The following is a 26,188-nucleotide window of genomic DNA, read 5'->3' as shown; positions in this document are numbered from 1 at the left end:
GTGGCAAAAGTTTGGAAAGTTTTTGCTTACATACAAGCTCGGTCTTCATGCTCTCGCTTATGGAAGGTGTTAGTGGGCTAGAGGTTTCTTGCAGCACGAAAAGCGCTGACGAAAATGTGGGTCGAACCGATCAAAACCCCCTATAACTAGCCAAAGAAGGCTACTCATTAAACTACCCGCGAATCAAGTCTCAACGCCATTTCGAAAACGCTGGAAACGAACTAGGGTATCAGGGTATCTATTTTTTTTTTCTTACTGACTCCGCGGCTCCCGAAGAATGCGGCTGCTCCCGTAGTAACTCGTCACGCCCGCATTCACGTGATCCCATTGTTACGCTGCGAGCAGGACGGGGCATACTTTCACTCAGCCAGCCGTAGTGCCCGCAGTGTTACGCGGCTGCGAAGCCAGCATTGTTTTCCTCTCATTGTTTTTCCCGCCTTTACATCTGGAATACGTAGAGAGCCAACAATAGCAAACACAAACGACCCCTTTGTTCGCGCGACGACAGAAAGCCTTGCACTTAAAAAACACGTGCACATGCAGCTCAACAAAGGATGCTCGAGAAGACAGAAAAGGGGACAAACGCGGATCAGGACCTGGTCGGTCGTAACCGGCTCGGAACCGGCAGCGCGGACTCCGGAGTTAGGGTCGCCATGCCAGCCTGCAACAAGCTGCCATGTACGGGTTTGGCGGTCTTGAAAAAGTCCCATCTTTCCATAGGCACGTTACCAAAGGAAAGTCACAGTACCCGTTAGCCTCACAACAGAAAAAAAATCGGTTCTCGCTAGAACTCAAAGTTCAGTGTTTATCTTGTAGCATTTACGTTTCTTTGCGCAATCCCGTCTAAAATCGCAACAGGAATACCGCAAAAACCTAACAGGAATTCCTCCCGCACGACAAGAACTTTGTTGTGACAACAGAAGTCCTGTCGTTACGAAAAAGACACCTGTTGTTACGACACACATCTCTGTCGTGACGAGGAAGTCAATTTTCTCTATGACAAACATTCCTGTAGTCACAACAGAACTGCCATTTACGCTGTTCTTCACTCACACTGTTCTTCTTTACACTGTTATTTGTACGGTTATTCGCTGTTATTCACATTCAAACCATATGCAGCTGCTGATGGAACATCAGAATCACAAGACAGGAATTGGGAACGACGGAACATCAAAATCAGGACAGAAATAGGACACCCGACAAAACATCAGGATCACGACACGACAAGAATACGACAAGACGACAGTGCGACACGCGAAAATACGACAGACTACAGAAATTGTTCTTGTCGACATTTTTGACTAGAAAGTAACATTGTTAAAACTTTTTACTGTAAAAGGGGAATGAAGCGGTCACAAAAGCTAAAAGCATGGCCTATTTGAGATACAATTGATGAGAAAGATGACGCGGTCGCATGAGAAAGTAAGAGTGACATTTGAGTTAATTTCAGCTGGCCATTTATGGCTCCATACGGCCTGCAGTGATCGCCTCTTGTGATCCAGAGTTTTGTTTGCGAACTAGCAATTTAGAGCGAGTTTTCATTACAGCTGACTGAGTGAAATTTCTGTAAACACCAATAGCTTTGCTACATTTGTCTACTTATGTTTTACAATCAGCATTTCTTTATGAGCGGGAAAAGTAATTTTCTTTTCTAACAGCACCTAAGGAACTGGAGTGGCATAGTCCTTCACTGTGACTGCTTCATGGAAATGTAACAGTTGTCAGTTCCGGGACTCGAGAAGCAACAACGCGTTACTTCCAGACCATCGATATTTTCGTGCTCGGTGGCCAAAAAATCCTTCTCATAACAATTCATAACCCGTTTTTACTCCGACTCCGTCCCACTTCCAGTGTACCATTGAAAAATGTAGCTTGCTGAGAGCTTCGTATCCATCGCCACATAAAACCCAATTCAAAAGAATATCTTTAGGAGAACAAGACAGGTCTTTGAGAACTTGGTCCTTGGCAGGCGGTAAATCCAAGGCTATCATCGATGCGATTTCCGCGGCTGGTGTTGAAAGAGGCTCGTTGAAATCGCGAATTCTGTCTTCTCGGTCAAATGCCAGCGCAGACACCTCGTATTGACCGATAGGTTGAACTGTAGCCATGCTCATACCCTTAGGTATGACCAGTAGAACAGCTGATGTTTAGGAAGGGTAGTCGAATGCGGTTGGCAGGAATGAATACATCCGTATGTGGAATTAAGTGTCACATTGCGTGTAGGCGCAACATTTCAATGATAGGAGAAACGACATAGTCGCCGTCGGAAACCGGAGGAACGGCACTCGGCAGACAGCTTGCGACGGTAGTCGAACATGATCAGATGAACATAAGCAGTGCTTGAATTCGGCTTTATCGTTCACGCAAGAACGATATGGGCAATCTTAACTATAAGTACTCCTAACAAAGTTTACTCGGGTTAAGTCTGCTAGTTTCTTTTCTCCAGATATCATGGCGGAAGAGTGCAATAGTTATTTCGCTAAACCAGAGTCCACATACGAACTACCGCAATACTTGTCCACGCCACTCTTCGGTCTCAAGGTAACAGTGGGAAAAGTAAATGCTCATGTGGTGGCAATTTAACGCCGGGTTTGTTAAAGCTGTACTTCGCTATGGCTCCGGGAACACGAAACTGGTTCGGCGAGTGTACAGGTGATTAGGAAATCATGCAGCCATGCAGCTAGTGAAAATTTGGACCGTCGGGTCAGCAGACTGAAAATGTACAAAGTATCCAGGCACGCGTATTGCTTCGTTAGGGAAACAATGATTAAATACATAAAGGGCAAAATTACGGAGGACAGTAGCCCCGCCGCGTCAATAGGACCTCTAGTGGTGGTGCCATATTTGCTTCAGGTTTCCCATAGGTTAAAGAAGGTTACTGCACTACGTAAAATGGAGGTTGCATTTTCCGCACGCTAAAACTTATCAGCATGTGTAGAAAAATAGGACTTAATAACGTATGGGTCCGCACTTATTTGTATTGTACGATCTACCGCAGTTTAGCGCAAGCACTTTCACACAAATGACAGGGCAGACGAGGAAAGGCGGTAACTTCCAAATGACTTTTTTTTCACAAGAAAGTGCCAACTTATAGACGACTCCCTCTACAAAAATCAGTTCGAAGTGTGCGCATTTCCTCGTCTGTCACGTCCTTTGTCCGAAAATGTTTGTGCTTAATTGTGGTGGTATTTGAGTAAAAAGGTTGACAAAGAAAGCTTGCGAAACGGCGCGAAACAAGGCACCTGGGACATGACTAATGAGACATGCCTCCAAGTTCATGGAGGGCAGACAAGCTGTTTTGCATTGCATTGGTTTGGCATACGCTAGACGGTACATTGGACAGACGGGGTGGTTCCTGAATGAGAGATTAAGGGAGAATCGTCGTAAGTAGGATTTGTTACAAAGTCCAGGCCACTTTCCTTATCACTGCAAAATATGCAACTGGTCTCCTTTATTCAAAAACACAAATATTATACCAAATACCATAAGCCTCATATAAAGAAACTTTTGAAGCACACACCATTATTCCAGCGCCTGATTTTAGCATCCGAAGGGTCATGTTGCCGGAAAAAATAATTCTTTGAGACTCCATGATAAACTTGTGTGAGGGCGCACCTGGAGAGTGAATCATAATATAGTTGCCACTTTTCATGAAATGCATGTTATTTTCTCCTTATCCTTTGATTGTTTGCTTTGCCAGATTTGTTTCAAGCAAATACGAGCTTATTATTAGCGCTTTGTATTTTACCTGTCGTTTCGTAATCCATGTCTAACGACCCGCCGTGGTGGCTCAGTGGCTAAGGCGTTGCGCTGCTGAGCACGAGGTCGCGGGTTCGATTCCCGGCCGGGGCGGCCGCTTTTCTGATGGAGGCGAAAAGCAAAAACGCCCGTGTGTACGAGATTTCGGCGCACGATAAAGATCCCCAGGTGGTCAAAATTAATCCGGAGCCCTCCACTACGGCGCGCCTCATCGCCTGCGTTGCGTCGGCGCGTTAAACCCTACAATCAATCAATCCATGTCTAACGTCTTGTTCTGGTAGCATACTAAGTGGTATTCTTTGCCGCTAATTACCACCACGATCATCACACCGCATCCTGCATCTACTGCAATTAATAATACAAGCAATAATGCTTTGTGTACAATATTATTAATATTACTAATGCTATTCCGTATTCTCACGGCAACCATTTGCTCCAGTCTGTCCGTCACTACTACAACCATCCGCGCTTGATCTCTCATCTCAGCCATAGTAACGGCCGAATACAAGTGTTGGGTGCGAACGCTCTGAGCTTCCAGAAAACCAGCACGTACGCTCCATTCCTGGGTATGCCGCCTTGATCTTGGACCTGAACACTAAAATTGTTATGAATAAATATGGGGCAATAAAAAATCCGCCAGTGAGGCTTTGTTGGTCAATCGTATAATTGTGATATATTGTTACAAGTTTAAAATTCTCTGTCTCATGGAGCACCCTAAAACTCCCGTGAATAATCGTAAAACAGATTTTATGAGAGTAGGTAGCAAAGAACCAACATCTGTACAATACCCTCCAACCTATATATCCAGCCGCAAGGGGTAACAACACGATAATTGGTGAATATTCATGTCGTACCTCGCCATTCCAAGTGGCTTTTTCTAGAAACTATTAAAGACAGGAATGCCTTGCTTGAAACCGTTCTTTACGCCCATTATGAAGTGTTCGCGCTGTGCTTTGGAACCACTTGCGTGAAGTGCAGCATAACTCGTAGCCGTTTGCATTGAGTGTGACGCTGAAGTTCGCCGTTTTCGCTGCTGCTAATTGCGTGTGCTGCCGTTTACGCCAAACGTATTTTTTAAAGACGATAGTCTTTCTTGGGCTACTTAAACCGAGAAATTTTGGTCTGTCTGTCTGTCTGTCCGTCCGTCTGTCTGTCTGTGACTCGATTCAGCCAGCCTGCCAAAGTAAAACAATGCCTGCGTAAAAGTCTTATATAGTCACAGCTAAATCTACCCATCTAAGCCCGGTGTAATGTTCATACTTGTCGACATTATTGAAGAAGAACAAGACATTACGCAAATATAAGACAACAGATTAATACAGAAGTAATATTTGCACTGCTCCTTTATAAAAAATCATACGTGCCTGATTTTTGCGAAATTAAATACTTCATCAACTGCAGAAAAAAAATTCACTCCGCCGTCGCTAGCTGTCGCCCGCGCCACTATAGCTTCTGACGCCATCTTAAGAAATCAAACGGCAATAGTTACGAAAGGTTCCACTAGATAGGTTCCACTTTCTTCTTGCGGCGCACGTGGAGTGGGGAAACGCGGTTTTATAAACGTTGAATTAGGGCGCCTCGATTCACGTGCGTCTTCACCGTACGGCAGCGTTGGCATCGAGACACCCGGCCTGGAGCAGTGGAATGCGGTAAATTTAAAATGATTTAAGCAAATCTTTGGCGTCTTTACCTTGGGAGGAGCGCGACGCAAGAGGAACAAAATGAGAGGTGAGCAGGAAGGCGAAGGGAGGCATTTACTTGGCAAAAATGGATAGACTATCGTCTTTTGTCGACATCTTCAACGAAAGGAGCAGATACGCGGCCAATTTTTTCTTCACTGTTATGGCGCGTTTCAGAATACTCGTGTCTATTTATGCGTAACATCATCTACCCTCTCCCCTTGCTCAAGCAATGTTATAGGGCTAATGTGGGTATTTTAATAATTTTATAAATAAAGCTTGGACGTCCGCATCGCAGCTGCAGATGGCGCGGCAATCACGCGAGGAGCTGAGCACCACTCGCAGCACTACGCCTATCGACACAGACGGTGAGAGTATGAAAGCAGGCAGCAAGCCTGCGTCCGTACTCTTGCTGCATTGAAATTAAAATGAATCCTGGAACACCTGAACTTCCCACTGAAACCAAAAACTGAAACGTTTTTTTTTTTCGGCTTCGCTCCTGAACGAAATAATATTATGTTTTCGTTTTTGTTCCGGCCAAAAATATCGCGTTTTTTTTTTTTTTTTTGTCGTTTCCAGTTTTCGTTTCGTTCCGACACCCTGGTTTGGCTCTCTCATTCTCTCTGCACGCATGCACTGCCTGTATACGCTCTGCCACTGGAACCTACATACTCTCTAAGAAGTCGTCCAGGCCCATTTCAGTAATCACCACCGCGAGACGTGCCTTCCTTGCCAAATGTCACCCTACCCCTCCACATCCTCCTGTTTCTCAGTCAATGCCCCCCAGACATACGGCATAATATCCTCATTCCTTATAGATGCAAAGTCCATACGGATCGGCGCCCCACCTCATCCCACTATTTTACAGAATATCGCCCCCAAACAGCGAATCAAGTCAAGTAGATGATGCTGCTTGTCGACACTTTCCTGCGTTCACACTTGCAGTCTTGGGCGTGGCGGACACTCCACTCCCCTTACTTACCTCTCCTTCCCTGCTGCAACCCCACACGAAGCTGATGAACCTACGGCCGACCTAAGAATACATTATCTCTGATTCTATAACGGCCCTTCCAAATGTCGCTGGTGGTATAATTTGCACACTGGCAACCAAAATGCCCCTCAAAATTTGTCGCCTCCTCTCGTCGCCCCCATGGAGTCATCACGGCGCCCAACGCCGTCATCCGCGCCGCAGCGGGGGGCCCCATCGCTGATACCGGCACAACAACTTCTAGTGACAGCGTCAAGTACTTGGCAAATAATATGAACTTTAGTGATGATGATGATGATAGTTATGAGGGGGCACGTGATCTCAGCACGCTGCGCGGCGGGCTCTGGACTCGTACCCTGCCTCCCACAGAGGCGCAGCATTCATCAGAGATGCAAGGTGCTGAAGCAGGGCTCGCAATGCTGGCAAATTCATTCAGCAATTGCCCACTAATGTAGCCTAATTCAACAATACATAAAGAGTACTTAGATATCCATGTACTTCTTTTACATTTCAAGAAAGAACCACGTGTGAATCAGTTACAGTTCCGTCCCTTCGAGCGATAATGAAATTCGGTTTCGGGACTGCCGGCTTTATAAAGGTCGACTTTGCCATGCTTGGCGATCCCGTGGGGGAAATTTGTCTTTGAATGGTCGGTTTTTTTTTTATTCTTTTTGACGCCCCTGTTCCAGCTTCCGTTGCATTTGATCCTGGCTTACTAAAAGTTGGTCGCTCTTTTTCATCTGCAGTTCGCCCGCTTTTATAAGCACTTGCTGGGTCCGCAAGTGTTTTTGCCTCAGCCTTTATCTCAGGTCGTTGCTCGTAATCTTACCTATTCACCCCGGGGGGGTAGTACACACCGGCTATGGGCTCGACTGAGTGTTTACAAGACGAGATTTTGTTTTGTATAGTACTTTCACCGAGCACATTATCGTACGCGAAGGTAAAGACGGGCGGCGGCACGGCAAAGAGAATTTTGGACACTTCACTCCTACTTGCGCTACCTAAACACAGATGTCTGCCTGTCTGTCTGTCGCGAGGGAGGACAGGAGGGAAAGTGGGTGTGTATATATATATATATATATATATATATATATATATATATATATATATATCCCGTAGAGCGAACAGACGAACGGGTAACAAACAAATTTTATTGACTTTTAGGCCTGGGACAGGCTTTCGTCAGAATAAAACCCAAGCGCACGAGCATAAGCTTATAAGACTTCAAGGGCCAATAACAGTAAAGAGCGTTACACTTGCTGCGTGGTACGTCAGAACAACTGATAAATCTTTAAAAATGATGTGCGATGCAATAGCAAAACATAACTGGTTTTCACAGTAACATGTCATTCATGGATGTAGCGTACAAAACAAAAACAGAAAAATGGAAGAGAGGGTGCAGTACAACAGAACCAGCATTCAATTACAGTGCAAAGTAAAAAGAGAGCAACCGCGACATTCGACCAATGCGTCACTTTTAGACAATATAAGACGGGGCCAAAGAAACTGATAATAGAGTAAAAACATTAAAGGGACACTGAAGTGATATGTAAACATTGCGGGATTACTAGCGCAAATTGTAGTCCGGAGTCCCCAGGCCATGTTTCGACCACTCTAGGCGCGTTTACGCAATTTTATTTAGTAGAAATACTAATTCGAAAACACTGTCCTCCTCTCTTTACGCTCGCCCATTTTCTGTGGCGTTTTCGTGTGACGTCAGGAGGGGATGAGCTGGCAATTGGCTGCGCCACGGCTGCGCCACGGCTGCGCTATTGCACGGCTCCCCGGCCGACAGAGTCAGTCGGCCCAGCGTTTCGTCCGGCGGTCGCCGGCGGGTCGTCGCAATCAAGGAGGTTAAAAAAAATTGCTTGGTCGCAATTCGTTCGCTTAGTTGAAACGAAGCCAGGACACGTTTGTGAATGGAAGAATGTGCCTTTCTTTACTTGGTTTGTTTGTACACTGTATCTAGCTCCAAGTCAAGGTCGCTTCACACAAGCGCTGCACATGCGACGCTTCGCTGACTGGTACGCCAGTAGGAAAATATAAGGCCTCTTGAAGGCGGGAGAAGAGTCAGCGAAGTCAATATAGGTACTAAGCAAATAAAATCAACTGATATTTTTACCGTACAGCGTAAAACTAGGGCGCGGGAAGCACTGTTTTTGCGCTGGGCGAACAAGCACAGCGGTCAGCAGCACGACTACGCATCTGCGAACGCTTTTCCGTCTACGAAATGCAATTGCTAGACGTGAGCTACTGTGGAAACTCGGGCGACGCTTACTGCACGATCGCAGTACAACAAATAGTCACCTAAGCGGCTTGAAATGCCAAAACTAAATAAAAGTGTAAACCGGTTGTACAATATATACCCTATATTACCAACGCATTCGCGTCCCGCTCCATGGCCTAGCGGTCTGGGGCGCTGGGATTTCACTCCAAATGTTTTGCGAGTCACGAGTTCGAATCCCCGCGGGTACGTGCTTTTTTTTTTTTGTAAGTTAACTTTTTTGTTTTCCGCCGATGTTTTCTATATTGAGTTCACCTTTTTTGGGGCCGCAACGTTCATGGCCACACGAACTAGTTCACAAAACGCGCGCAGGCTGGCACTGGCGCGCTAGCGAGTTCTCGTTGGCGTGCTGTTGCCATAAGCACCGACTGCTTGCAGGCAGTGGGCACAGGCCAGAATCAACAGACCCTTGGCCTGGTGCGAGCACGCTTTTTACGATACAGGCATGAGTGCGGCAAGCTCCAAATATGGGGGAAAAGCGCATGGCATTTGAGCGTCTGCGGGGACGCGGAGGGCGTTCATGCACTGCGTAGGCCTCGGGTAGTGAATGCTACGATTCCAAGCCGTCCTGGGAGGCTTATCTTACGCATTTTACAGCCGACAGCATGGCAGAAGCGCGGTACGATGATTACTGAGATATTGAGAATGCCCATCCAACAAAGCCATTGGTTATGTTTTACAGAACCGAAAGCGAAACCGAAACTTGTGTGATTGCTAACCTTGGGCATCGTCCAATCACGGCGCCCCTCCTCTCAACGTCACAGCCTTAGTTGGTGCGGCCGCCGCAAACCGCGCATGGTAGTTTTTCTTCTTTCGCGCTTTGTAAAATAATTACCGATTTGTCAACCGGATAAACGATGAAAAGTGTGCTAATTTGAGCCAGTCTACGCAGTGCAAGCAAAAACGGGAGCTTGACAAATTCACTTCAGTGTCCCTTTAAAACTATACCAGTGAAACTGCGAGCACGCACGCATTATCATACACGAATGCCCATGCACAAACATGTGTAATCAAGATGTGAAAGTTCACACAGACGACTATGAGTGCGCCAAAAAGGTCAGCGCGCCGATGTTCTCGTTTAACCCTGTGAAGTCATGGATTTGAATTTATGAATAAGATAGGATTCTCTGACTTCTCTATCATTGTGCGAACGGAAACCGGATTCAAGAGTTGTCACTTTAATTTTATCAAACGAATGGCCAGCTGCATTTATATGTTTGGATAACGGCAGATTGGGAAGGGTCCTAATGTGTGACTTATGATTGTTTAAACGTAGTCTGAAAGAGTTGGCGGTCTGGCCAATGTACTGAAGTCGGCATTGCGCGCATTCTAGCAGATAAATAGCATATTCTGTGTCACAAGTGAAATTTCCTTTGATATTAAAGGGGCACTGACACAAAATTTTGAAAGCGAGATAACTTCGGAGATAGATTGGTGGGAACACATATACATCATCTGCAAAATATCAGCGGTGAATACAGCCTAGAACATATTTAAAATCAATTTTGAAGTGTGCGAAACGCAACCGAGCGGCCAGCAGAGGACCACGCGCAAGTGTAAATAAACAACATCCAAACACGTCACGAGTTTGTGTTTGCCGCTTCCGCACTGCCGGCTCGCCGCTCCAATCGGAGGGCCGGAGGGCGGAGCTTCTGCTCTCGAGAACGAACGACCCGATCGTTGGCGGCGGAGGCCGCGGAGGCGCCGTGATTTCGTCAGCTCATCGGGCAGCTGGCCGCGACCAAAGTTCTACAGCGATTCCAGGCACTCTGTTTCTATTACTGTTTATTACCATTGGATGCGGAAACGCGCCGGAGGCCCGAAAAGGCCACTGAGCAAGCCGCACGGTCGCTGTGCAGGCGGCGGCCACGGCCGCGAAGTGGCCCAGGCCGGCGCAGGTAGCTCGAGTGATAGCTTGTTACCGCTGCACGAAATTGTCCCCAAGTCCCGACCATGGTGGCTTACATGAGAAAGGAGTTAATGATGCCATGGCGGGTTGCATTAAAAATTGTCATCTGCACCGCTTACGAGAGCGGCACTGGAATATCCGCCGCAGTGCTAAGCCGAACACATCTGTAGGCGGACCTGTAGGCAGACCGGCCGGCTGCTCCCAGCGCGCGTCTTGCCACCCACCGTCTCGAGCGTCGCGCGTCGTTCGTTAGCCGCGGTAGCATTTGCACTCGCAGCGCCTGCGTCACATCCACAGTCGCTTTTTAATTAGGCGCCTCACGAGATCAGTACGGGGGGGCATTCGCAAAACTGCCGTCGATGCGGATTCGACAGTGCTACGGCGGCTCTGCTCTATAACTGTGATATCCCTCCGACGGTCACGTGGTCAGCTTTGTTCACACAAAATCCACAAAATCCATCGTTTCGCGGCACTCGCTGAAACCGAAACTGCGACTGGCCGCATTGAAAATGCCTCTAATTAAACAACCGTCGCACGCTGAAGCAAATGAGGTTTCTACAGGTTATAAGTAGGTCACTAGCTACTTATCGCAACAAAAAAAACAAGATGCAAAATTTTTGTGTCAGTGCCCCTTTAAGCTTAAAATTTGAAGCTGTACTAGTGGCTTTTGTGGTGGTCGTCATATGGGGGCAAATTTGGCATCGCGGTTTTTGGAAGGGCCGACAACCGATGTAAGATGGGCGAGTGGTTTTAGATGAAGTGAGTGAATCTCGTAGGTTCGTGGAACGCCGATAGACTACGCGGGGTGGATGTGGAAAAACGCGTTGAAGTTTTTGGCCTTGCATGAGAATATTATGGTGTTTTTTTAAGAATTGAAGTAACTTTTGGGGCTGACGCTGAATAACTTAGAATCAGATTAGTAGTTGGTTGGGCAAGAGGCGGCCTGGTTGGGAGCAATAGTTCGTTCCGATCAAGTTTGCTAGCGCGTTTTACTGCGTCATCAATAATCTGTGCCGGGTATTTCTGCTTTGAAAGGGGGTCACGGAGTACTGCGCAGTTTTGGTTAAAGTCGGCTTCTTGCGAGCATACTCTTTTGAAGCGAACCGCCTGACTGTAAGGTATGCTGCTCTTGTTATGCTTTACGTGGCTGCTTTCAAAGTGTAAATATTGATGGCGATCTGTGGGCTTTCTGTAAAGCTTTGTGGTTAATTTTCCGTCATGCAATGACACTGAGACGTCAAGAAAGTTGATTGTTTCAGCCGAATATTGGTGGGAGAAAGAAATTTGTGGGTGGCAGTTGTTGAAATCTCTAATGAATGAAAGAAGTTCTTGTTCGCCGTGTTGCCAGATCAGAAAAATATCATCGACAAAGCGTTTGTAATAGAAAGGTTTAAGAGAACGTTTGTCGAGAAATGCGGTTTCGAGAGAGCACATGAAAATGTTAGCGTAGCTTGGTCCGACCCTCGTGCCCATTGACATTCCGTTGATCTGAATATAGTGCATATCATCAAATTCAAAGTTATTAAGCTCTAGAATTAGTTTGAGCAGCGTTGCCAGTGTTTCACTGTCGATGGGATTAGATTCGTGAAAGGCGTCATACGTTTCGACGACAGCTCGGACGCCATCGTCGTGAGGGATATTGGTGTACAGAGAAGCGGCGTCCAAAGTGACGAGTAGTGAGTCGGGCGGTACGCGAAGTTCAATAATATCACTCAAGAAATGGTTTGTGTCTTTTACAAACGAAGGAAACTTAGTTGGCATTTTGTTTATCAGTGAGTCTGCATAACAAGAGAGTTTTCCCGTTACCGTGCCGATGCCGGATACAATAGGACGACCTGGATTATTCTGCTTATGTATTTTGGGCAATAAATAAAACCTACCGGCGACAGGACTAAGAGGGACAAGTGATTTTACTGCATGAGCTGCTATTTTTTTTCTTCCTGCCAATGTTTGAAGGGTTTCCTTAATTAGAGTTTTAAACTGTTCTGTGGGATCATTATGAATACGCTTATAAAAAGAGCTGTCGGATAATTGTCGGAGGGCTTCATTAAAATAATCACTTCTCTTCATAATCACTATTGCGCCTCCCTTATTAGCCTGCTTAATAACAATGTCACTTCGCGTCGCAAGACTTTTAAGCGCATTGGTTTCCTCTGCCGAAAGGTTCTTCCGGTATGGGAGCTGCTTTTTATATATATCCAGAATGTCGCGCGTGACTGCCGAGATATAAATATCTAGGTATTTGTCGCGCTGAGCCGGGGGAGTCCAGTGTTTGTTGGAGGGCAAGGGGTCATGGGTCTCAGAGCTGGGATGATCATGGAAATATTCCCTGAGTCGTATATTGCGGCAAAAGTTATCTAAGTCTTTAAAGAGTGCAAAATCGTTGACACCACCGGTTGCTGGGCAGAAACTCAGACCACGAGATAGAAGACTAACTTCAGTAGGAGGAAGAGTGGCACTAGACAGGTTTACAATGCAAGATTGATCTGAATTGGCTGGATGCAGTGTTGATTCGCGCCTCTCGACGACTTCAACATCTGTCCGCTGCTGAGCATAGGTTGGTTGTGAAACACCATCACGGAAAATTTTTTTTAATTTAACCAAGCCAATCTCGGGAACCCTTTTCTGCTCGTATTCCTGCAATAAATGTACTTCAAGCGGGGCAAGGTGGGACGACATTTTGAGCTGGTTTTCAGTGTTGCGCAACGCTTTTTCTGATGACTCATAGTGAGCAACGAGTATTCTTGTAATTTCAAGCGATGCATTCTTTAAAACATTGTCCCATTTATCGATGTGGCGCGCAGACATTCCGGACGTGGCTGGTCTTAACACAATTTGGAGGCCTTTGGGAACCTTAGATTCTTTTACGTAATTTTTAAGAGAAGCGGCATGCATCTGAGAGCGAATGCGTTTGTCAGTTATTTTTCTTAAGCACAGAAATTGGCGGGAAACATCTCTGGAAACAGCACTGCTTGATGCCTGCCTGAGCTGTCACTTTTGAGAGGAAGGTTTAGCGACGTCAACGTACTTTCGGAGTTGGTACCTGGGGCCCTCGGGAGCGGTAGAGGCGCTGCAGGAAGCACTGGGAGCATGTGGTCCGGGGGCGGTCACTGGTGTGGGACTGCTGGTACCACGTGCAGACGATTGTTCCCCCGGGTTTTCAGTTGGCCTAGTAGGTGGGGTTTTGGAGAGCACTGAGGAGGCGCCGTGGCTGGTGCTTCTAGTGTGGTTGGTTAAAGAGGGGCCTGGGGCAGCTTGCGGGCTTGGCAGCCTGCTTTCATGCGGTTGGTGGAAGGGAGGCTGGTGTTTGTTTCGTAGGATGGCTGGGTGGTTCCCGGGTGTGTGGGCGACTTGTGGCGAATCCCCCGACGCGGCCCGTTGCTGGTGCGAGCTTTCAAGTAGTGGAGGTGGCGGGTTTGAAGGTACGCATTCCTGCGAGCTGGAAATGGTTGCTGAAGGGACCAGTGGTACGGGTGGCGACTGTGCATTGTGAGGCGAATTGGAACAACAGAGATGAGAGAGCTCATCAACTGGTTTTAAGCATGAAGGCACTATTTTTGGCAGTACGCTTGGTGAGGGCCCCAATCCTGTAGCGGGGACGCTTGCACTGTCAGCCCAGGACGAAGAAGACGAATTTGTTTCTTTGAGGCACAGATGCCTGATGTGGCTTGCCATAACGGCAACACCTTCATAGCTAAGGTGCAGTCCGTCGGCTGCAAGCACTCCTGGTGCTGGCATCCATTCCAGCTCGTGATTTAGAACGTGCAATAGTTTTGAAGGCCGGCAAAGGCGGTGAAGAAGGTTGTTGAAGTAGTATGCCTCTCTGTTGAACCTTCGGATGAAGGCTAGGTTCCGATTCCCTTTACGACGGTTGGTGCTTCTTAGTAGGACAACAGTGGCGTAGATGCGTCTGATTTCCGGGAGCCCTTTTGCGATGTAGTCGCATAAGGCTTGGTACTTATTTGGTATTTGGTATTTCGTCATTTTAGAAGAACACAGAACAGTATCGCTGGTGTCCTTTAGAGCGGGGTGAATTTTTAGAATCCACGTGCCGGTAACTTTTGGCACCCGAAAGCGCATTGCGGACATTCTTTAGGGTACCCAAGGCGAACAGCGTAATCCTTTGTATCTGTAAAATATGTGTAATTGACGGACTTTTATTTATTTATTTATTTATTTATTTATTTATTTATTTATTTATTTATTTATTTATTTATTTATTTATTTAAGAATATCTATGGTGAGTAGGCTAAAGGCATCTTAAGTCTGCCTCACTACTGGCCTTGACGTCCTGTTAGTGTGACTGAAGATGTAGGAAAACAACAGAAAAACAAATCCTGAAAACTGTCTAACGAAACGAAACAAGCAATCGCCAAGTTTGGCTACTGATTACCAAATATGGCTACCATCGCCCGCCGCAGAAAATTAAGAGCAAGTGAGTGAGTGAGTGAGTGAGTGAGTGAGTGAGTGAGTGTGAGTGAGTGAGTGAGTGAGTGAGTGAGTGAGTGAGTGAGTGAGTGAGTGAGTGAGTGAGTGAGTGAGTGAGTGTGAGTGAGTGAGTGAGTGAGTGAGTGAGTGAGTGAGTGAGTGAGTGAGTGAGTGAGTGAGTGAGTGAGTGAGTGAGTGAGTGAGTGAGTGAGTGAGTGAGTGAGTGAGTGAGTGAGTGAGTGAGAACAACGTGCATTTGAGCCGAAGGAAATTAAGAACGAAGAAAAGCTGGGTGGCGTATTCTCAGCAGAGAAATAAAGCAGCGAGCTGTCACCGCAAAAAACAAGAATATATAAATAGACAAGCCACTGAAAATGAGGTAACGAATTCGCAAATATCTTTCTAATTTAGCGCTCTCACTCGAATAACTAAATAAGACAATAACACAAAAATAAGAAGCTATCTGAGTCGACGTTTCCCTTTAACGCCAACAGTGGAATGTGAAGTGCAACGCAGATGTGCGACAGGGAGGCTGACTCATTACTAGGCGTTTTCAGGATTTCCGTAGCGTTTTCATAGCGACAGGATTGGCATATTTCACTTGGGATATGCTTGCGAGGTGCGAATAAAGCATGTGGCTTTGCATTTCCTCTGCTCGCGTTGGCGTAGTTTGGTCCCCCAATTGTTGTCCGCCTATACTTCGTTTTCCCAGCTATTCAGTGGGAAGAAGTGACCGTAATCAGAAATTTATACACCCCCCCAACCCCCCCAACACCCCTCAGAAGGATATCGACACCCCCCAAAAATATTCCACAACTACGAGCACCCCGCCTGTATATATATATATATATATAACACACAAATAAGGGTTGGCAGTCGAGAAAACCTCGGAAAGCAAAGGGGAGGATGTGGGAGATCATTGAAACAGATTAAGAATTTGGAAAGAAAGAAAGAAAGTGAAGAAAAAATGCCCGCCAGGTGGGATCCGAACCCACGACCTCCAGAATACCGGTCTGGTTCGGATCCCACCTGGCGGGCATTTTTTCTTCACTTTCTTTCTTTCTTTCCAAATTCTTAATCTGTTTCAATGATCTCCCACATCCTCCCCTTTGCTTTCCGAGGTTTTCTCGACTGCCAACCCGTATTTGTGTGTTATTTTCAACGAGCCCCTCATTTCCTATTCTGATTCGCTACATATATATATATATATATATATATATATATATATATATATATATATATATATATATATATATATATATATAAATGCACACATCCCCCCCACTCGGATGATCTCGACACCTACAAGAAATGAAATTATGGATAAACTCGTTATCGTCGTCATCGTCCCTCTTCAAAGTTTCCGTAAATTTTATATTTAGAAGATTTTCTGCCGATGGCATTATTATAAATATTACAATCACTGAGGCTGCTGCTCTGCAGCTGACAATCTATGCACGAAAGGTGGGGAAAATGCGTAGTACGCGTCATCGAGCTGGAAGAAAGCTATTTATGGTTCCTCACGGGCTACATTATTTTTCTGCCGAGCACGAGAGCGCGGGTTCGACCTCGACCTCTGTGCCTGTTTCATAAAGGGGACGAACGAAATTTTGCCACGCAAAAAAAGATTCCCCGAGTGATCTAGATCAATTCGTATCCCTCTATTACAGCTTTGCCGATAGCCCACCTGTCGCTTCAACTGTAATTTTGAAAGACAGCTGTGCGTGGCGCCGCGTACTAAAAACCTGGTTAGGGTTTTGTTTAACGACAACAGGCGATGCTTCAGCACAGGCTTCCGAACACAGCTTCCCGCCGACCTCTGCAGCCCACACTCGTGCACGACACACTTCTGCACGCGTTCGAAGCGCCAGCTGTTTGCGTGTGCCGGGTCTGCCCTGAAAACAGCAGCCGCGATGATGCATTCGGTGTGTGTGTCAGAACAATCTCTTTGTCGGCTGATACGGCCAGCCATTCACCTCAAACTGAGCGATACACACTACGCTGCTTGTGCTCGTTGAAAGAGCGTTGGGAAGCAAACCGCTCAGAAGCCGCAATATGGAGAGAAATGGGGAAAAAAAAACGTCGCCCAAAGGCCTTATTTTGTGATGGCAAAGCTCAGGTGTCCCACTTGCGCGCAGCGACGAAGAAAAGAGCGTTTAAAATGTACATCAACTGAGATCATGAACATAATTTGAGTTTGCATCCACTTCGAGAGATGTCCCTGGGTGTACAAGCGATTCAACGACATTGCATGTTCGCTAAGACGTACTACATGCAACAGCCTCTAGCCGACGTGGAGCCGTCGGCTAGAGACTTAAGCTCGAACCCGTATTGCGACAGCTGCGGTTCACCGAGAAAAGGCGAGCATATATTATTGGAGTGTCCTACATAGAGTCAAACAAGAAACGACCTCGCCGAGAAAATGGAGTGCCTCAACCACAGTTTCCTAACTTTAAAAGCACTTCTGGGACCATGGCCGTCTCCCTCGTCTCAACGTTAGGTGCTAGCCGCATTTTTTTAATACTTCCATGACATCGGTGACGCTGAGATGATATAGGACCAAAACATCCTTGCACTGTGCAACCGTCTATAGACTTTTCACGTGCAGCACTGACGGTCCCCAACACACACGCTACCTTCTTTCTTTTTTTTTACTTCTTTTATTTCATTCTTTCTGCTCTCCCTTCCACCTTACTTCCTTGTTGCAACTTTATTACCTCTCCCCACTCAGCAGAGTAGCATGTAGACATTAACATGCTGACAGGCCTCCCTGCTTTCCTCTAATAAAGATCTCTCTCTCTCTCTCTCTCTCTCTCTCTCTCTCTCTCTCTCTCTCTCTCTCTCTCTCTCTCTCTCTCTCTCTCTCTCTCTTTGTGTTCGTTGCCGTCGACGGTGAACTTTACGCCTGCGGCGTCACAACCTACACAAGACTGAAGAAACCAGGCTTCGCAAACTACGGACAAATGCATTTCCTCACAGAACTCTGCTCCGCGCAATCTCTCCTTCGGGCTTTCCCCAGAACATACCAATACTGCCATCTCCCTGCGCCCTTAAGCCGTTAAAAATTAATGTTTCCCTTACAAAAACATTTCGAAAATTGATGGGAAACAGCAGCTGATCAAGGTTTATTGTGGAAGGTTTACAGCCAATGGGAATATAAAATAAAAACACGGAGAAACACCGAAACAGTATTTTTGCTAAGGCTAATCGCTCGTTGAACAAAAATAAAACAGCTTTTCCTACTTCTTGAAAGCTACCGCAGAGAGTGCCAATTTATCAACGTCTCGCCAACTCCCACCACACACTTTGGTGCAAATATTTCAGCAATCAAGCTTCCGAAGTGTTTGCGACACGTGATGATGAAAGACACGTCCTGGGACTCTTTCATTTCCTTTATTTATTCCATGTTTCCGGTAAGAAAACCAAACAAATTGGGGAACGAAACCCGCTCCAGCCAAGATATATGGCAGGACCCTGTCCCAGGACCCTGTTCCCCATGGCACAGAAGCGATCTCACACGCGTACTTTGTATCCTCGGCCAACCCCTTCCCAAGTTGCAGCGGGAGGACAAGCAGGCCAGATTACACCTTCAGGATCAGCCTTAGCTGCTGGCTGTGCCTACCTAGTTCATCCAGGACTGATGACGCCGCCTACGCGAGCAAGCGCCTCAACCATCTTCCGTTTTGCTTTTTCAATAGACGTTCACCCATCTTCCTCACATCTACATATTTATTTCATTGAACCTTCACATTACCGGTAAATGCCACTTTTTCTAAAACACTCTAAAAAGTTTGCTGAACACTTATGTGAACACTTGAATAGAGTCATTAAGGATCGTTCTTTTTCTCTCTGAAAGCACGGACTGTTTTGTATGCGGCGCTTGTGCACCAGCGCTCAACTATAACAGCCGGAGTTCCTCAAGGTAGCATCCTTTGGCCATTACTTTTCATTCTATACGTAAACGATCTAGTGAACATTGCCCCATCAATCAAATTCGTCATCTATGCTGATGACACTACATTACTTCTAACCTGTAAGGATGGTACAAGGCTATTGGTTGAAGCAAATCGTGCATTAAGTACACTGCATAGTTGGAGCGTATGCAACTCGTTAAACATAAATACCACTAAAACGAAGGCTGTCCTTTTCAGAGCAAAAAACCGAAAAGGAAATGTTGATGGGGATCTTATGCTTGGTACGTCTAAAATAGAAATAGTAGATCACGCGAAAAGCCTGGGAGTGATATTCGAAGAACACATGGTGTGGAATAGGCATATCGCAGCGATTTAAACAAACTTGGCGCGTATTACAGGTGTTCTTGCACGGCTGCGTTTCTATCTCCCAACAAGTGTTAAGCTAATAATTTATAATTCCCTTTTTGTATCCAAACTAAATTACTGCCAGTTGGTCTGGGGAAACACAACAATGTCAAACATAACAAAACTTACAAAAGAATCTTACAAAAGAATCTTACAATCTTACAAATATCTTACAAAAGAAAGCTGTGAGAGCTATTTCAGACTTGCCGCATGATGCTCACACTGCACCCATTTTTAAAGAACTTTGTATCCGCGCTGTTCCACAATTTTATAATGACACGCTCCTCAAGCGTTACTACGCAGGAATGAAGCGAAACAACATTATCATCGATCAATTATCAACTATGAAACGAAACTGTCCTGTTCGTCATACTCGCCATGCTGACACATGGGTGATTCCCCTTACACGCACAAATTATGGTCGCCAGTTGCTCTCCTTTACATTGCCGTCATTACTTAACTCGCTGGGTACGTAGATATTCCTTTGTGTGAAACTGTTATTATAGAGTATTTCTCATTTTTGTGTCTGAAATGTGTCTTCGCGCATGTGCTGATCAAGAATGTTTGCTGTATAAAATTTCAACTGTGTGTATTAGTTTGTTACCGTTTCCCACGCACGATTAGTTTTTTTTGTACATTACTACGAAAGGGGCACAGACCCCGTCAAGCCTTCTTTCTCTGGCTTTTTGTCTGTGCCCCTGGTATCTGTGTTGTTGTTGTTGATACCAAATAAACTACTATTTCAAGATTGTGGGAAATATTCGCTTGCGCATAGATGGATGAATACAGTAGCTGGAAGGGAACGAAAAATAGTCCGACTGAAGGAGCAGTCCGAAACATCCGCGAGTCATTACGCCTATGGGACAGACAACTGGCGGTTCCTCGGGAAAGTCCGAAATATCCAGCAAGTCCGAAATTTTGGAGTCCGAAAAACGGTCGACTACTGTATTGGTATTGTTTTTGTGTGTGTGTGTATGTGTGTGTGTGTGTGTGTGTGTGTGTGTGTGTGTGTGTGCGTGTGCGTGTGCGTGTGCGTGTGCGTGTGCGTGTGTGTGTGTGTGTGTGTGTGTGTGTGTGTGTGTGTGTGTGTGTGTGTGTGTGTGTGTGTGTGTGTGCGTGCGTGTGTGTTAAGCAAAGAGGAACACATGTCGCCCGTGCCTCAAGAACTACCGAACTTTTCACTTCACATCTTCCCATTTTCCCGCATTGTTCTGAACTAACTACCTGGCAACAAACAAGCTTGAAACCATGCATTGCTGTAAACAACGTAAGCGATTTCGGGCGTGCACTTAGTTACGGACTGTCGGTAAGAAGTTAAGGGTTTGGTTGATTTTGTTGTCGCTGCGTTGCTGTGCCTCCAAAACGCATCACCAGAGGATCGAAAGTTGGCCCGGTGTCATTTAAGATCTATTGCAAAGAAGCAATAAACCGTGACTGCAGGTAAAACGGAGAGAAGACACGACACGGCGCAGTACTGTGGGTGCGTTCCAATTTACCCTTTTGACGGCTTTGTTGCCGTCTTCGCGGACAGTCCGCCATTTTAATCCCCGATCCAATTCGAACGAAGCAGTCAACGAAGACTAATGCGAGAAGGCGGAATCAAAGTCAACAACGATGCAGGCTACCTACCTGTCTAAACTAATAAGCGACGCCTTAATAAGCGACGCCTTGGGCATTAATGTTGTAACAAAGCACTTGTTTTTATTCAAATATTAAGTGTAAATTACTAGTGGGGAAGATGATTCCATTTAATTTCTCAATCACGTAATGTTTGTTTTAATAACGGCAATATTATTTACGAAACTTTTGACTTGCGTTGCTCAACATGTCTGCTACGAGGTTGTCATCTGCATTGGTGTTGCGTTCGGAACAGCTCATTCTTAACATTCTTAACTTATTCATAAAATTCTTATTCTTAACAGTTCCGATTCTTATTTCTTTCAACGTCTAGTTAGACTGCTTCGTAAGCTGTGTACCAAACTGTCCGCGAATTGGAACGCAGCCTGTGTCTCACTTCCCTTCCCCTACAGCCCGGGTGTGTTGAAATGAACGCTATAAAATAATCGCAACCGCCTTCAATCTGCTATGTCAGTGTTATTTCCCATGCGAAGTATTGCTTCATAAAATTAGTGCAGGCGGTCAGTGACCGGGCAGTGACCCGGCCGTTCCAAGCGATATGGCGCAGAAAGGATATCGTCGTGATTGCCAGTAGCGAACGCACTTGAAGGCCTTGCGAAAGTGCGCGCATCCATTGTCCCGTTTATTCCTGGAAATGCCCTCCGCAGAGCCGCATAACGATTCGCGCCTACCGCCAATCCACCAACACGACTCGCACGCGCACAGAAATCGCAGCATTTTGTTCCCATTTCGCAACAAACTTTACAACAAACTTCCATTAGATGACCGCCGTGTGATGTGTTCAGCATGTTTACTAGGACCATGACCTGATGCGGTTCTTCAAAATAAGGTTGTTCGTTCCCTGAATGTGTTTTTTACCTCGACAGGAATAGCTTCAAAATATTAGGCGGCGTATTAGCTTCTTCACGTTAATCCATGAACACCAACCCAGGAGGACATTTTTTAGACAACTATTAGAACTCACGAAAACTGTCCTGAACAGTTGATTTGTATACACGAGTCTATGATCCTCTATTGGTGAAATGGAGTAGCCGGGCGCGCTTTTGCTTCCAACCTCTCCAGTCAATAAACCAGTTAAACCACATCTCAGGCTGAACAACGTTGGCGTGTGATGATTGGCTCAAGTCACTTGGAGATCGGACAGCGAAACGTAGGAGTGACGTTGTCGTTTCGTCCTTAGCTATATACAGTGAATAACGGAGTGAGTGGCGATCACTCGATGGTGGCCGTGAACGATTAGTGGGACTATGCTCCTGCTCGAACACTAACTACCTCCTCCGCGATAAAAGGTTGAAAAAGAAATCGCTCCGCAATACTCTCTGACTCTCCGCAATACACTGTCTGACATCAGGACCGTGTGAGCACATCGAGGCGAGGACGATGTTGATGACCAGCGGTTCTACGAACGAGCGTGCTTTTGTTTCGAACCAAAAATGCCTTACACTCAGGGATATACAACCATATGGAAAGCGGGGCACCAGTTGTGTGATGAATCCCGGCCGCGGCGGCCGCTTTTCTGATGGAGGCGAAAAGCAAAAACGCCGGTGTGTTCGAGATTTCGGCGCACGTTAAAGATCCCCAGGTGGTCAAAATTAATCCGGAGCCCTCCACTACGGCGCGCCTCATCGCCTGCGTTGCGTCGGCGCGTTAAACACCACAATCAATCAATCAATGTGTGATGAATTTGCGTTGACCCAACGATGAACCCATGATGTCCTCCAGAAAGTCGGATGTTTCTGCCGGCGATATTCCGGGCCGCCTTGACTCAACCCAGTCCTCTCGGAGTTGTATTTTCTCCTTTGCAACCACACAGCCGATCGCGCTGAAAGCGTATGCTAAGGCAGCCGGCCTGTGTGTCGAGGATATCTCGAGTGATCGCCGATACGCGGCACCGCGCGCCGGCGTTATACCCGCGAGTATACGCGCCTCACAAGAAGAAGCTGCCTCACTATCGGCCGCCGAGCAGTCATCCGCGCGCGACAAGGGTTCGTCCTCTTTCCTAAACAAACCGGGAGATGTGCCCCCTCCTTCGCTTCCTGCCTTGCGCCTCCGGTAGCGGCGAGCGGCGGCGACCACGAAATACTCCCGGCCACGACCCGCTTCTATCGAAGCCGGCGGCTACACGTGATTTTCTCGGCTCGCTTCGCTTGTCCTCGACCAGGAAACGGGAGCAAAAGCGCGGAGAAAGAGCGGAAAGCCGAGTGTGTCTGTTGTTCTCGCCACCTTAGCCGCTCGACGAAGGGCGCAGGACTTGGGGCGGAGTTAGGACGACGGCGCAGCGGCGCAGCGAGCGTTTCCGCGTGCGCGTGTTTGGCTCCTCGCCGTGGTCGCTCTGTAACGTTACACGCCGCGGGAGCTGTCAACGCCGGTGCGGCGCAGACGTGGGAGGAGGGAAAGAGAGCGCTCGTGATACGATCAACAAGGCCGCGCGATTTGGGCGGGCCGAGGTGGACTAGCGCGAAAAATCCGGCCGGTCTCGGATCCGTGGGTGCCTTTGGGAGACATTGTAAGACTGCCCGCCGCGAAAAGACCCCGTCTCTCACAGCTCACTGCGCGCAGACTCACGTCTGCTCTTGGATTTACTGCATTCAACTGGAAGCGTTGCAGCTTATTGGAAGACGCTGCATGTGTTGTTTTTTTGAGCTCGAAGCGTGTGCTTTGTCGAAATAGTTTCGCAGCCGACCGCCCGCTGGTGTTCTGACATTTGGAAGCAGTGTTTCCAGTGTGTAAGCACATAGCCTGTTTGTGGTCCCCGCGTCGCCTGGGCCGTCACTCTCAGAGAAGACAGGACGACAGCGCGGAGAGTTAGGGTGCACAAAACAGATGCTGCTCCGGGTAGTTTTGCGTCGACCACCGGCTGACGAGTGAGCACAGCTTGACTAGGAGGATCGCGCAGTCGCGAAAACCCGTTTCCCCGTGACAGCTGAGCCTCATCTCTCGTTGAGCGACTGTGAAGTGCCTGCTGCGTGGCCAGCATGGGTCCACCACGACGCCGCACGGGAAGCTGGAACGAGTACGAGCTCCTTTTGGACGAAGACAGACGTGAGTCACTTATGTCTGACGGCATTTACCATTGATACGTATTGTACACTAACGATTTACACGTTGGGGAGGAATGGGTACTTGAAGCAAAGGACGTGGGATGATGTGCAACAAAGGGAACCTGTGCCTTTTGTTTGTTGTGGTATTTCCGAGTAATCTGCCGGAGTGAAATGTTTTCTTAATAATTTTTGTTTTGCACTGCATGGGGGTGATTTGTGAGAAATTGCGACGCTTCCCACCATTTTTAGTGCAGTATTTGTTTTATTTATTTACATGATCTCAGGGCCATCCAGGCGTTACACAGAGGACAGGGTACACAGTACAAAAATAATAATAGTCCAGTAACAAGCAAGTAACGGATGAGAATGGCAAATAATCTCAGGTTATACAGCCAAGAAGTGCGTTTCTGAAGGTGGAATCGTATGTGATTGAGACAACAGAGGCCAGAAGGTGGTTCCAGTCTCTGCCGGTTCTCTGTACAAAATAATCATAAAAAAGCTTAGTCCTGCATTGGGGTAGGCCAACTTTCAAGTCGTGGTCTATGCGAGATGATACGAGGGAAACGACTTTCTTTTAGGTTTACATTTTTATACAAAAAGTTATGAAAGAGTGACAAACGAGATATTTGTCGGCGGGACGAAAGATCTGGAAGATGTAACGAAGATTTCATTTGCGTGATACTGGCAAAGCGGGATTAATTTGAAAGTATAAGTCGTGCTGCGCGATTCTGGAGTGATTCGAGTGTGGTAATGAGCGTGTTAGTTGGTGTATCCCAAACTAATGATACGTATTCTATTTTTGACCGCACCAGCGTTTTATAAAGCAACAGTTTTAGTGCGGTAGGTGCGAGAGAAAAGTTTCGACGAATAAAACCAAGCATCCGGTTGGCATTGTTGGTTATGTGCTGAATGTGAGTGTGCCAGGTGAAATCATTAGTAATGTAGACACCAAGGTATTTGTAACTCTTGACGGGGGATTAAGGCAAGTCATTCAGAAAATAAGCGCGGTCATGAGGATTAATCTTCCGTGAAATTATCATTGATTTGCACTTGGTAGTATAAAGTTTGATTATCCAGCGGTCAAACGAGGCAGAGATGTTGTTAAGGTCTGATTGGAGGCAAGAAACATCGGTTTGGTTAGTAATTTGTCTATAAATTACGCAATCATCGGCGAAAAGCCGTATGGAAGAAGAAACAGACTCAGGAAGATAATTCATGTATATGGTAAAAGAAACAGACTCAGGAAGATCATTAATGTGTATGAGAAACAGGAGAGGAGCTAAAACTGACCCCTGTGGTACACTGGACGTCACTGGGTGAAGGTCGGGTTGGTAACCATTGACACTGACAGATTGGGTACGGTTATGTAGGAAATATTCAATCCATTTAATCACGCTCGCGTCTAGGTTAACTTTGCTCAGCTTAAAGAGAAGAAGTTGATGGGATGCGGTGTCGAAAGCTTTCGCAAAATCGATGAAGGTGCAGTCAATGAGCAATGAGTGATCTAACGCCGAAAATAGGTCATCGGCAAAGGCTATTAATAGGGCCTCACATGAGTGATATTTACGAAACCTGTGTTGGTATGGTGAAAACAAAGGAATTTCATTCGAGGAAACTAATAAGGTTAGTATAGATTATATGCTCGAGGAGTTTACACGGAACAGAAGTGCGGCTAATTGTTGTACAGTTAATGGGAGAATGAACATCACCAGACTTGTGCACTGCGACCACCTTGCCGATACCCCAGTCTGAAGAAGGCCGCCACTTCGCAAAGACTGTGACAATATGTATGACAAGATAATGGATGAGTATGCTTCAGTGCTATTTAGAAACTTCTAGTTAATTGCGGCGGTACTGGAGAAGGATGAAAGCTTGGTCTTACGACTAAGGATAGCGATGCCTTCTGATTCAATTGTAATAGCATTCATTTGTCCAAACGGTACGGTGCAAGAAGAAGGGAATGTTGTTAGTGTAGAATCTGTAAACGACAGTAAAAAAGTGTTATTTAAAACGGCGCAACATTGGTGAGAGGGTACAGGTGTATCATCGGGTAGTCTTAATTGTACGTCATTGTACGCGCATGGTAATCACGTTCTAAAATTTCCGTGGATTAGTGTTTAATAGATCAGGAAGCGTTTGCGTG

At 46.4% G+C, this 26,188-nt stretch overlaps 1 protein-coding gene across 4 annotated transcripts in view; it reads left to right on the top strand.

Moving 5' to 3' along the window:
* Prestin (solute carrier family 26 member prestin) overlaps window positions 1-26,188 on the top strand; it is a 305,226-nt gene that overhangs the window by 86,246 nt on the left and 192,792 nt on the right. The window contains exon 1 of one of the 4 annotated variants that reach the window (XM_077683516.1): window positions 23,248-24,046. The exons of the other annotated variants lie outside the window; for them this stretch is intronic. Within the exon in view, the coding sequence (XP_077539642.1) occupies window positions 23,980-24,046 (67 nt within the window). The 5' untranslated portion in view covers window positions 23,248-23,979. Of the gene's footprint in view, window positions 1-23,247; window positions 24,047-26,188 lie in introns of those variants that run through there. 4 annotated transcript variants of the gene reach the window in all.

The sequence above is a fragment of the Haemaphysalis longicornis genome, unplaced genomic scaffold (assembly GCF_048455015.1).
Source record: "Haemaphysalis longicornis isolate Haplotype H1 unplaced genomic scaffold, Haemaphysalis longicornis Haplotype H1 scaffold_9, whole genome shotgun sequence".
NCBI lineage: Eukaryota > Metazoa > Arthropoda > Arachnida > Ixodida > Ixodidae > Haemaphysalis > Haemaphysalis longicornis.
The sequence above is the reverse complement of the archived record's forward strand: the minus strand, read 5'-3'. Positions and strand labels throughout refer to the sequence as shown.